Source organism: Eleutherodactylus coqui, chromosome 8 (genome assembly GCF_035609145.1).
Source record: "Eleutherodactylus coqui strain aEleCoq1 chromosome 8, aEleCoq1.hap1, whole genome shotgun sequence".
NCBI lineage: Eukaryota > Metazoa > Chordata > Amphibia > Anura > Eleutherodactylidae > Eleutherodactylus > Eleutherodactylus coqui.
Genome location: NC_089844.1, coordinates 39,501,123 through 39,515,025, shown reverse-complemented (window position 1 = coordinate 39,515,025; position 13,903 = coordinate 39,501,123). Strand labels below are relative to the sequence as shown.

Genomic DNA, 13,903 nt, shown 5'->3' with positions numbered 1-13,903 from the left:
TATCAATGGGTTCTATTCTCTGCATATCACGCCAGTGTGAAGCCGCTCTTAAAGGGACTGTCTAGCCCAAAACATTTTTTGAAACCGGCTCAGGGTGGTGGAAACACATAAAAAAAATCATCCTCACCTCACCTGATCCTCTGCCTCTCCTGTTCCAGCAGTTCCCGATCCTCCATTGCTCTCTGATTCTTGCTGCAGCAATGACATCACTGAAAACAGGGACATGTGACTGCTGTAGCCAATCATCGGCCTACTTCGCGGATGGTGATTAACTGCAATGTTCCCATGTCCCATTATTAGAAAGTAGAGAGCAGGAGGGGACTGGGAGTGGGAAATCCAGTGACTGGGACTTTTAAAAAAATTTTCCACCACTCTGAGCAGGTTTTAAAAATATTTGGGGACTGGATAACCCCTTTAAAGATTTCAGCTTATACTTTGTATAAAGAAATGCTATATAGTTATTGTGAATGGAGGCGGGCGGACCACTCAATGTTATATAGTTATTGTGAATGGAGGCGGGCGGACCACTCAATGTTATATAGTTATTGTGAATGGAGGCGGGCGGACCACTCAATGTTATATAGTTATTGTGAATGGAGGCGGGCGGACCACTCAATGTTATATAGTTATTGTGAATGGAGGCGGGCGGACCACTCAATGTTATATAGTTATTGTGAATGGAGGCGGGCGGACCACTCAATGTTATATAGTTATTGTGAATGGAGGCGGGCGGACCACTCAGTAGCGATGACCGTTCCTATGTGAAAGCACATGAACAATTATTGCTGGGACAACCGGTCATGGCATCTGCGCCCAACAGGTCATCCCGTGTTAAAGGGGTCTTACTCTGGTACTGCAAAAAAACCATGCGCCTGTGTCAATCACATAACCAGGACAGATATTCATCCACTGACAGCAAACGATGAGAATTCTCATTGAAAGACAGCAAACAGAGGTCTTGAAATTGATGCTATAAAGAATAATTTCCTTCATACCTTGAAAAATGCTTCTTCAAAAACAAGAAGTGGGCCCGAAAACCCAATGATGAGCAAAGGCTGTGCAGCGAGTAAGGAGAAGAGTACCCCAAGCACTGAGGTTGATACTATGAGCTCTGACACACCCATCAGTCCTTGCGTCTTCTCCCCTGAGGATGTAGAAAAAGTTTATAGCCTGCCTGATTATTATGCTGTTGGAATAATGGGTGTTTATAATGATTAAAAATTTTGCTTGCAGCTTTGAATGTGACTGGAGTATAAAACTAAGTAGCAACATGTGCGCTAGAAGTAGATATAAATCACCAAATGTTACCTAAGAGACCTCCAAAGGTGATAGCCGGAGACAGAGCCGCGAAGTAGATAAACAGCGCAGCGGCAAAACACTGACTGTTGAGACCATCCTTGATGTCGCTCCAGTACTGTACATACCGCCTGCGTATGTCCCGAATCAGACCACCAAAAAGAAATCCAGAGCGTTCAAGAGGATCTAGCTCGCTGTCATCATCATCGTCGTCATCCGGCTTCACTACATTAGTGTCTGCGCAGAAAAGATGAAATGGAATATGATGTATGACCAGGGCCAGGAAGAGAGGTAGGTGACCGCCTAGTGTCCCACCATGCCACAGGTCAGAGGGGGCACAATTTTTTGGTAGAAAAAAAATGTACTTGCAACATTTCACTTTCTAATTATGGGGTCTCATCTGGAGCCAATGCAAATTCTACAAAAGGACCTCTCAACTACCATGTGTCATTTATAACTCCAGTATCTTGTCTTGTGGCAGAGGGGCTTTTGGACCCCATAAGGCTCCAGGATGTGGGTGTGACTGCAATTGTGCACCCTCTATATTTATTACACCTGTCAAGGATGTCTTCACTACAAGTGAAATCTTCCGGAGAAACTGCCGGGACAGTCTGGGCCAAATGCAGAAAAAAAATGAAGTGAGTCACTAGATTAAATATTTACTCTGCCTTTATCTCTTTCTTTTAATATATATTAAAATCTCTTTCATTAAGAGAGAGAGGTTTCTTTTAATGATTGTAGCGGTTGTGGTGGCAGAAGACAATTTGGCTTATCAGCCTATGACACTGAATCATCTTGTCTCCTTTGGGTAAAATCTGGGCCTCACATCCTGTATCAACCAATCAGAGATGAACTCTTTGATAAGGCTATGAACATCTTACCTTCCGGTTGTCCTGTTGCTTTAGGCGCTGAGTGCTCCCTGGCTGAACGCCGTTGTTCCCTCTCCCTCCTCTTCCTCAGTAGTTCCTTCTGAAAGGTAGCAATAGAGCGGAGAAGATCCTTCCCCTGCACCTCACATGGTGGAAGAACCATACTGCAATCTAGGAACTCATTGATGGCGTTCAGGAGGTCCTGTCTCTCTGCAGCCATGTATGCAGCTTCATGAAAAACCTGGAACATGACAAAAAAAGTTACAGTGACATTTCTTTAAGCAAGACTCTGACACGTAATCTGAGAGTGGCTACAAAAGTGTCTCTCACTCTGGAGGACCTAGCACGTCCACGCATTACATGGACAACCATTGATAGCAATGAGAATTGTGTAATGCTTCGATTCTCCTCTGGTAGTGCTGTGGGGAAATTAAATGCCTATTAAGCTCCCCATGTTTGACAGGTGATCACTGTCGGTCCTTGTGGTGGGACACGCTATGATCAGCAGATGGTCAAAGACCCTTAATTGTGTAGAGCACAGCTACAATGAAAGATTCCGGTAATGGCCGAGAGAAATGGTGAGGGTCAAAGTACCCTGATTAGTACTGTCTGCCTGCAGCCGTCACTAGAAGGAGCTTAGGAATTAAAGGGGTTGTACCAGTCAGAAACAAGCCTTTTCAAAATGCAGCCCTGATCGCCCTGAGTCCTGCTACTGCAGAGGAAATGTTGTATTATATGACCACCATATGTCCACTAGAACGGTCGAAAGTGTCCAGGCTTGGTATTGCAGGCTAAGTTCCTATTGTGAGAACGGAGTTGTCTGCTTCTTGCACACAAAAACTCTGTGCACCAACCCGATGAACAGCTGATCGTGGGGGTCCTGGACAGCAGTTCCCATCCCCAATCTACTATTGATGGTCTATCCTGAAGATAAGCTATCAACAGTTTACAACTGACAATCCCTTTCAGTAGCTGTTTGCCAGTGGATCAGCATTTGGGACCACCAGAAATCACCTAATCTCAGCCCACACACTCTTTGCAACGGACCAGATGATGATGGCTCCGCCTGCATTGAGGTCAGAGCCGAACGTATATAAGTTATAGCTCTCAATGAAATCAATTGGAGATATACGTTTATTAGAACATCCAGTCCCACTGCTTGGAGTACGAGGCTGAGATCCGGTGATTGCCAGGGGTCCAAAAAGATAGACACCCACCGATCAATTACTAATGACCTAGAGCACAAATGTCAAACACAAGGCCCACAGGCCAAATCCAGGCTGCCACCTCATTTTATGTGGCCCACCAGCTATGCAGCAAACCCATGCAGCATTCCACCTTTGCAGAGTCTATGATCGCTTACCTATTTTCTTCCCCAATCCCAGTGTCTGCGTGCAGCGTCCGGTATACAGCACAGACACCAAGGGGAGAGGTCAGACTGCACTACCGACCAGAGCTGCAGGTTGGAATGCCTGTAGGCATGCTGCCCGGCCAGAGGCCATTTACTACTGAGACTACAATGGGCATCACTAATTACTACTGGAGCCAATATAGGGACACTTTTACTACTAAAGCCACTATGGAGGACCCTATTACTACTGGGGCAACCATGGGTGTCACTATTATGACTGGGGCCATTATGGGGGTCACTATTATTACTGGGGTTGCTATTTATTCATACTGAGGCCATTATGGGAGGCACTATTGGAGCTACTTTGGAGGACCCTATTACTACTGTGGCCACTATGGGGGTCACTATTATTACTGGGGCAATTATGGGGGGCACTATTATTACTGGGATCACTATGATTACTGAGGTCATTATGAGGGACACTATTACCACTGTGGCTACTATGGGGGTCACTATTAGGGCTCGGTCACACAAGCATAGGTGCATAATGGTCACGTTTTTAGGCAAAATTTTTTAGGAAAACTTCGGTGCGGGGAAGATCGGGCAGCACTTATCTTTCCGCAATTATTTTCAAACTCCAGCACTCTGGCGCGGAATATAAAAAGCCGGCAAGGGAGAAGAAATTTCCCTCACTCAGGCGTATCTACAGTGAGCATAGTTGCGCCCATGGCAGTGTATTTAAGCCCTTACTGCGTGCTTGTGTTGGCCCATTCATTTAATCATCTACTGCAGTGCACAATACGCAACAAAATAGGTCATGCCGCGTGAATAAATACACTCATGTGAAATAAATGGGTCCTATTCACTGCATATAATGCGCGCAAAAATTGCCTGTGTATACGCTTTGCAAATACGCTTGTGTGAACTAGCCTTTACTATACAGTCATCATTTTGAAGGCAACCATAAGGCTAATGTGGTCATCGTTGAAGATGAGCTTGATATCCCTGACATGGAGGATAGGTCATGGGTACTAAAAAGGCTTAAATGCCCAGAATACCCCTTGGTGCGTATAGAGGGTCTATAGCACATAATCTCCATTACAGCGATTTCCATAATTACAGAACCTGCTACGTGCGCAACACAATATATCAGAGTAAGGCCGGCCTCACACCAGCGTGCCGGCACAGCGTATTCCGTGCGTGGGTCTTGCGGGTGCAATACGCTATACCAATATGCCATGACCGGTCATGTTGCTGCTCATGCGACTTGAGCGAAATACCTGTGCAAGAAAAATTGCAGCATGTTCTTTCTTGACACGTATTAAGCATGCATACATGCCAACATAGTACAAGGCTATGGGCAGCACGCAGCCAGTATGCAATGTCATGCCATGCACGTATATCACACGGTCTGCATGCTGTCAGCTACATTCGTATGAGTCCGGCCTCGATAAGTTGAGAGTTTCCCGCACAGGGTAGCTACTAAATCATGCATCCTAATAAGCGCGACAGAGCGGTCTGATGAGCGCTGCGAGCCCGGCTCTGCATCACCATCACATTACTGCCCAGGTTCCATGCATGCTCAGCCCATTATTATGCCATCCATCAGCCGAGCCTAATAATCTCCTTATAATTGCCTATGCTTTAGCGCTTCCGTGCGAGCTGATATATATCCTCTGCTTCTAAAATCACTGTAATTAACCCATTTACATCCCTGAGCGCCAGCAGGTGGTAATAATCACTTAGCGTCAGCGCTCTCCTTACAGCCCCTGTACAGTTTTACCACGTAACGGTTTTGAGTGCGATCTTCCTACTCCATGCGACTCACCCTTCACAATCAGATAATTAATGATACGAAATTAATGTCGCCAGGCTACATCATGGCGGCTCATATGTCTTTGTGGGTCATAAGTGCTGTAATTTCAAGGGTTCTTCACCTGTAATTTTGCAGCTACAGAAATAAAGCAAACGTTCAAGTGTCTCCTACTTCTGGGGCGAGTATTGTTTGAAGTGCCTTGAATAAGTTCTGTGCACGGAATTACTAGTAGATCAGTATTAACCCTTTGCAATCCAATTTTGGATTCAGGGTTTCCTAAGGGGTTCTCTCTTTCTGCCATTATACGATGGCGCCACCTGCTGGCTAAAGCCAGTGCTATGGTATTGGACATGCTGGAGAGGCCCTCGACAACAGATATACCGTAAGAATACCCTGCTGGATGTTTTCCGACATCGGAAGCTGTACAGACTTCAATCAGAATGTCTTTAGACGTCAAACAGTGGATTGGAAAGGGTTAAAGGGGACCCGTCACTACTTTTTTGCATGCTAATTAAAGGGTAACTATAGTTTTATAAAACTTTTGATGTCCTAGTGACATCATATAGTAGGCTACTGGTTGACACTCATAGTCGTACCTAGCTCACTTCTCCGACTCCCTTCCTCTTCCTTCCCAGTTCCACCCACACGACCACACCAACTCTAGTGCACTCCAGAACCATCTCATCTGACCTCTCCTGGCTCCGTCCTGAGCGGCTGCAGGCTCTGCTCATCTCCCTGGCCTCTCACCTCTCCAATCATTGCATGACAGTGTTTTCTAAGAGACCTCCAAAAGCGATAGTTGGACATAACCGGATGACAGTGTAACAGGTTGGCTACCTTTGTAGCAAAATATGAACCAGTTGTTGCATATTTGTGTCTTATATTGATTTGAGGTTTCCTTTTTATTACTGTTTCTTTAAGACCCAGTGCCCATGGACGGACGCTGCGGAATTCGTGGCCAGACGCTCACTGCGAATTCCACAGCAATGTCCATCCATAGACATGCTGTGGTAAATGATTCTCCCCTGCCTAGGAGTGGAAATCAAGTGAGATTTTCCACTCGCGGGGCAAAATCGCAGCATGCTCTATTTAGTGCGGAAAATCGCACGGACGGCTTCCATTGCAGTCAATTTAAGCCATCTGTCCCGCAGCACTTCCAGAGTGAGCACTGCAGAAATATCACGAGAATCCACGCCACAGCCCAGCGCCGGCACGTTATGCCCTGCACTGCACATGCACACTGGCCAAGACACTCACGGTGGATCTGGACAGGTGAGTAGGGGTCTCTGGGGGTTACTGCCCCGTGAGCCGGGTCTGATTCCGCTGCGAGATTTCTCAGTTGGAATCCGACCCGGCCGTGGGCATGAGGCCTAAAGAGGTTTTACAGGGAATTACTATGGATGAGCTACATATACTCAGGATACAACATCAATAGTTGATCGTCCACCGCTCATGAGCCCAGCTAATCAGCTGATCAGGGGTCCTCTGTCAGCACCTCTGGAGTACGGAGTGGAAGCTGCTACTCTGCCCCCTGTATAGTTGCCCGCACTTGTAACTGCAGGCTGGCATCTCATTAAAATCAATGGGAGCTGCACTTACTGTTCCAAGCGCCAGCTACTACAGAGAAGTGGGAGTGGCAGCTTCAACTCCGTACCCTTGTGAGTAGCAGCGCTGACATCAGACGCCTGATCAGCTGATCTCTCAAGTGGCAGAACCCAGCTGATCAACTATTAATGACCTATCCCAAGAAAACCCCTTTAAGGGTCTCAGTTGTCAGACTGACAGTAAGGAGGGTAGGCTCACATTTTCTCTTGCGAGAGGTATTGTGTGGTGCAATGCTGTAAAAAGCCCACACAGAGTTTGCTCTGTGTGACGCAGCAATAATTCAGTCAGCCTGGCTAAAGGGGGCTATTTTGTGATCCCAATGGCTGCTGTTGGCACGTGCCGAAGCAAAAAGATAGCGGCCTGCCCGAAGGTGCTTACACTGGGCAGAGCTGCAGTGAGCGGACGGGTGCAGTAGGTTAGGGTAGATGACAAAGGAGAAGTATGTGTCCTGATTTAGTCTCCCCACCGAGAGCTTAGCCTGGTGCCGAACCAGTTGAGCACTGTGACATCTCCCGGGTCTGTACCAATAGACATGCTGTATTGAGGAAAAAGTTCTCGCTGCAAGTTAAAGACTTGTGATGTGGTTGCAACCCTGGCTAACCCCTTCCATCAACACTGATACGACACCCGTTTCCGGGACTTTTACCAACAGAATGATGCAAAGTCCCATCTCCTGAAGGTAAGTCGCAGGGTTGTAGACTATCCTGACCTGATATCTTCTTGCCTATCCCAGAACCCTTATAACAGTCCCCCAACTCTCCCCTCCTTCGACCAAGTCCTCCTTCATTCCCATTTTCCAACTGTCACCATGCTCCTCCATTCCCTGAAGCTGATAAACTGTGAATACCAAGAGCCTGCTGCATTTCAGAAGGGTTCACATATACTGGGATTGGATAGCGGCTAATGCTGGGAAATGGGACAAGAACAGCGGTGATTGGGTGAGTGATCTCTTCACCCGGTCCCAAATCCTCCTTCCCGCTGCCTTCATTGTCTTAAAACTGCTTCACACATTGACTTTTGTAGACTGTCTAGGAACTTATGGACAGTTGGCAACCTTGGGCAGAAGCTTTGATCAGTGGAGTTCTGAGACTGATTGCTAAAATGAAGGGGCAGAACAATTTAGCGGAGGACTGTGTCAATTTAGCTTTGATCAGCAGTGATCAGCTCTACTTGGACAGCTGAAGGTGCCAATATTTGGTGTGACCACTCTTTGCCTTCACAACAGCATCAGTTCTTCTAGGGACACTTGGGCGCCCACCCACTGGCGTTTGCGTTTTCGCCGCGTTTCCCGCGATTTTTCCGCACGTTTTTCGCGGCGTTTTCGCGGCTTTTCCATTAATTTCCATTGACTTTCATGGGTGCATTAGGAGAAAAATAAGGACACATATGCAACTAAGGACACATATGCAACTTAAAAACGCAAACGCAACGCAAAAAAAACGCCAGTGGACAGGAACACATGTTATCTCTATGCCTGTGCAGGAAAAACGCAAAACGCAAAACACAGGTAAAAAAACGCCAGTGGGTGCTCGCCCTAACACACAGTTTTTGAAGGAGCTCGGCAGGAAGGTGGTTCCAAACATCTTGGAGAAATGAGCACAGATCTTCTGTGGATGTCAGCCCTCTCCAATCCTTCTATCTCTTCATGTAACCCCAGACAGACTGGATGATGGTGAGATCAGGGCTCTGTGGGGCCACATCATCATTTCCATGACTCCTTGTTCTTCCTTGCACTGAAGATAGTTCTTAGTGACATTGGCTGGATGATGGGGGCTGTTGTCCTGCTGCAGAATCAATTTGGAGCCAATTAGATGCCTACCTGTTGGCATTGCATGATGGATAAGTATCTGTCTGTATTTCTAAGCACTGAAGGCACTATTAATCCTGAGCAAATCCTCAACTACATTTGCTGAAATGCAGCCCCAAACTTGCAAAAAGCCCTACCATGCCTCACTGCTGCCTGCAGACACTCATTATTGTACTGCTCTCCCCATGCCTCACTGCTGCCTGTAGACAGTCATTATTGTACTGCTCTCCCCATGCTTCACTGCTGCCTGCAGACACTCAGTATTGTACTGCTCTCCTATGCTTCACTGCTGCCTGCAGACACTCATTATTGTACTGCTCTTCACCATGCTTCACTGCTGCCTGCCGACACTCATTATTGTACTGCTCTCCCCATGCTATACTGCTGCCTGCAGACACTTATAATTGTACTACTCTTCACTATGCTTCACTTCTGCCTGCAAACACTCATTATTGTACCCCTCTCCCCATGCTTCACTGCTGCCTGCAGACACTCATTATTGTACTGCTCTCCCCAAGGTTAACTGCTGCCTGTAGACAGTCATTATTGTACTGCTCTCCCCATGCTTCACTGCTGACTGCAGACACCCAGTATTGTACTGCTCTCCCCATGCTTCACTGCTGCCTGCAGACACTCAGTATTGTACTGCTCTTCACCATGCTTCACTGCTGTTTGCCGACACTCATTATTGTACCGCTATCCCCATGCTATACAGCTGCCTGCAGACACTTATAATTGTACCGCACTTCACTATGCTTCAATGCTGCCTGCAGACACTCATTATTGTACCACTCTTCACCATGCTTGACTTCTGCCTGCAAACACTCATTATTGTACCCCTCTACCCATGCTTCACTGTTGCCTGCAGGAAGTCATTAGTTTACCGCTCTCCCCAATGGTTCACTGCTAACTGCAAACACTTATTATTATATCGTTCTCCACCATGCTTCACTGCTGCCTGCAGACACTCATTATTGTATCGCTCTTCCCCATGCTTCACTGCTGCCTGCAGACACTCGTTATTGTACCGCTCTCCACCATGCTTCACTGTTACCTGCAGACACTTATTATTGTACCGCTCTCCACAATGCTTCACTGCTGCCTGCAGACGCTCATTATTGTACCACTTTCCACCATGCTTTATTACAGCCTGCAGACACTCATTATTGTACCACTCACTACCATGCTTCACTGCTGCATGCAGACAATCATTATTGTATTGCTTTCTACCATGCTTCACTGCTGCCTTCAGGCACTCATTATTGTACCGCTCTCCCCATGTTTTATTGCTGCCTACAGACACTCATTATCATACCACTCTCGACCATGCTTCACTGCTGCCTGCAGACACTCATTATCGTACCACTCTCGACCATGCTTCACTGCTGCCTGCAGGCACTCATTATTGTACTGCTCTCCCCATGCTTCACTGCTGCCTGCAGACACTCATTATCGTACCACTCTCCCCATGCTTCACTGCTGCCTGCAGACACTCCTTATCGTACCCCTCTCCACCATGCTTCACTGCTGCCTGCAGACACTCCTTATCGTACCACTCTCCACCATGCTTCACTGCTGCCTGCAGACACTCCTTATCGTAGCACTCTCCCCCATGCTTCACTGCTGCCTACAGACACTCATTATCATACCACTCTCGACCATGCTTCACTGCTGCCTGCAGGCACTTATTATCGTACCACTCTCCCCCATGCTTCACTGCTGCCTGCAGGCACTCATTATCGTACCACTCTCCCCCATGCTTCAGTGCTGCCTGCAGATGCTCATTATTGTACTGCTCTCCCCATGCTTCACTGCTGCCTGCAGACACTCATTATTGTACAGCTCTACAGCCATTCAGCAAACAAACTGCCTTCAGTTACAGCCAAATATTTCACATTTTTACTCAACAGTCCAGAGCTTCTGTTGCCATTTTTCTGCATCTTTCTATGTTTTGGTGTATAGTTGAGTCACTTGACCTTGTTTCTCCATTGAAGGTATGGCTTTTAGGCCACAATTCTTCCAGGAAGATCACTTCTGGACAGATTTCTCTGAATAGTAGATGGGTGTACTGTGGTCCCACTGGTTTCTGCTAGTTCTGAGCTGATGACACTGCCGGACCTCTTCCGATTTTGAAGGCAAGTAAGCATAAAGTGTCTTTCATCTGCTGCACTATGTTTCCTTGCCAATCACTGAGTCTTTGGAGGGAAGTAAGCATAATGTGTCTTTCATCTGCTGCGTTATGTTTCCTTGGCCGACCACTGAGTCTAAAGTCCTCAGTGTTGTCTATTTCTTTATGCTTCTTGAAAAGAGCTTGAATAGGAGATCTTGAACCTCCAGTCTGCTTGGAAATCTTTGCCTTGGGGTGACCTTGCTGAAGCAGTATATCTACCTTGTGTCTTGTTACTGTGCTCAGTCTTGTCATGGTGTATGACATGTGACATGAAACTGTCTTCCACAACCTTACCTTTGTAGCAGAGTTTGGTTATCCCTCACCCAGTTTTAATCCTCCTACACAGATATTTATATATATATATATAATAAACAGATATTTCTGTTTCAATTAATAATGTGTTTTAACCTCCATTTAAAAATGATGATTCTTATCTCCTGTTTGGTATAACAGCTTAATTATACACCTGACTATAATCCTACATAATACCTGACTGTACAAGTGTAGAATTGATGCTGTAGTGAAGACAAAGGGCGGTCATTCAAAATATTCATGTGATTTACATTTCTCTTTTGTTCAGTCACTTTGCATTTTGTTAATTGACAAACATAAACCATTAACACTTCTATTTCTGAAAGCCTTCTTACTTTACAGCATTTTTTCCACACCTACCTACAACTTTTGTACAGTTCTGTACTTTCTTTGGAGCTTAGCATAAGCCTCCTGCAGCCTGGCAAATTTACCATAATTTCACAGAAATTGCGCAAATCTATGCCAGCTCATAGCTGCCATAGATCTGCCCTTATGGCCCATGGTCAGGCCGAAGCTGCGGCTAAGTTATTAACAGGGGTGCAACTCTTAATAAACTTAAAGACTGACAGTTTTTAATACATTTCACCCAAAGTATTTTAGAATGTTCCAAACTTTACCAATACTTGATAACATTCAGTGTCGCTACATGCAGCATTCAATAATGGATTTGGCCTCACTACTTAGGTCCGGGAACCTACTGTATACCCCTCAATGCCAAATGAATGTGCCACAAATTTTGATTTCTTCATTATAGCAGTACTATGAAAACTCTTTGAGATGGGAAGTGGAGGCACTGACCGTCCCACTCATCTGCTTATTTTAGTAAGGGCAGGGGCGTAACTATAGAGGATGCAGGGGATGCGGCTGCACCCGGGCCCAGGAGCCTTGGGGGGCCCATTAGGCCTTTATTCTCCATATAGGGAGCCCAGTACTATGAATAAAGCATTATAGTTGGGGGCCCCGTTCCAGATTTTGCATTGGGGCCCAGGAGCTTCAAGTTACGCCTCTGAGTAAGGGCTATGCTTCAACACTGCCCCATGACTTGACAGCTTCAAGTCACAAGGGTAACACCGTGATATGCAGAATGGAGAGAAGTGAGAGGTCATGGACTAATAGCAGAAGGGGCACAACTCACAACAGCACAGAGTATTGATCTGTCCTCTCATGTGATTATATTATTAGAGGCATGATGGTGCTAGAATAAGGAGGTAAATAATAGAAAATGAGATCCAGTGGATCAAGGGATCCATAGACAAGTGGGTACCAACACTTTCAGTCAATGAGTTGTCAATGAACCCTCATGTTCCCTTTGCAGCATCTCGTTATCTGGGCACAGGCATACTGCCATACCGTAAATTGTCTTTATGCCAACTCCAAGTTGTATGGACTGTATTATGGCACCCATAAAGGTCTATGATGTCGTTCTGCATTTCATACAGAGACATATAGAGTCATTTTGTTGGACAGGAAATAATCCTGAGAACTCAATCGCAATGCAAGTCTTCCTAGTCATTACCAGATATTTAGTAACTTGCCATTACCTTCATATGAGGATAGCGGGGGTGCAAATACTTCCTGCCATTACACTCTACTATATAACCATATGTTCTATACAGATATAGGTATAAAGTGTATTCGGCAGGGTTTCTCCAGCACATGGTGAGGTTGTACGTACCTTGTCTGACATGAGAGTAGAGATGGAGCGGCCAATCTCGTGATAATCCATATTAGACTGAGAGGGTCCCAGCAAAACAAACAGGAACCGCACAGGAATCGGCACCTCAAGAACTGATTCAAGAAGGACCGCCTCGCTGAGACGCGCAAATGCCATGGCAGGGTTGGCCAGGAACTCCACGCAGCCTGCGGATTATACCAGATTATACCAAAACACTCAGTGACAAAAAAAATAATGCACACAGATAGAAATGTTGGATTTTTGCAAAACTTGGCCTGCAGTTACATCTCAGGCACATTTGTGACTTATTACAGTTGTGATCTGATTAGACACGGGGTCTCGTAACCAGAGGCCATAAAAGTGCTTCCCCTGTTTCCCTATTACAGATCTCTGCCCAAATATTCATTACCACCCCAACACAGTGACATCTTGCAGTAGTGTTGTGAACGATGAAACTGGATGCTATAGAGTGGAACCGGGTTGTCTTCAGCAATAAATCCAGGGTTATTTTAGGCGCTGATGACGGTCGTGTTCGTGTCTGGAGTTTTAGGGGTGAGCTCCTCAATCCTGCCTTTGCTGTGGAGCGGCACACTGCCCCCTGCTGGTGTGATGGCCTGGGGGAACATTGCATACAACAGTCGGTCCCCCCTAATAGTGGTAGGAGGGACAATGACAGCTCAGTGATATGTTCAGGACATCCTGCAGCCACATGTATTCCTCTCATGGTGGCTTCCAGCAGGATAATGCTCAGCCGCACACACAAGGGGGTCACAGGAAGCCCCCACAACATTGTCACACTTCTGTGGCTGCCAGATTTATCGCAGATGCAGCATTTATGGGATGCGGTGGGATACCAACTTTGGCAGCCTACAAGTTTGCAGTATCCTGTGGCCCATTTACAACATCTGTGGGCAAATGTGCCACAGGATAACATACGGATCCTGTATGCCTCCATGTCCGACTGGATCACATCTTGCATCTGACCTAGAGGTGCCCCAACAG

At 46.3% G+C, this 13,903-nt stretch overlaps 1 protein-coding gene across 1 annotated transcript in view; it reads right to left on the bottom strand.

The window, feature by feature from the left end:
- The window catches only part of SLC4A3 (solute carrier family 4 member 3), a 34,572-nt gene that overhangs the window by 8,904 nt on the left and 11,765 nt on the right, over window positions 1-13,903 (bottom strand). Inside the window, exons 8-11 of the mRNA XM_066575539.1 lie at window positions 12,902-13,086; window positions 2,178-2,406; window positions 1,309-1,533; window positions 996-1,144 (exon numbers count right to left, since the gene is read on the bottom strand). Coding sequence (XP_066431636.1) covers window positions 996-1,144; window positions 1,309-1,533; window positions 2,178-2,406; window positions 12,902-13,086 — 788 coding nt within the window. The remainder of the gene's footprint in view (window positions 1-995; window positions 1,145-1,308; window positions 1,534-2,177; window positions 2,407-12,901; window positions 13,087-13,903) is intronic.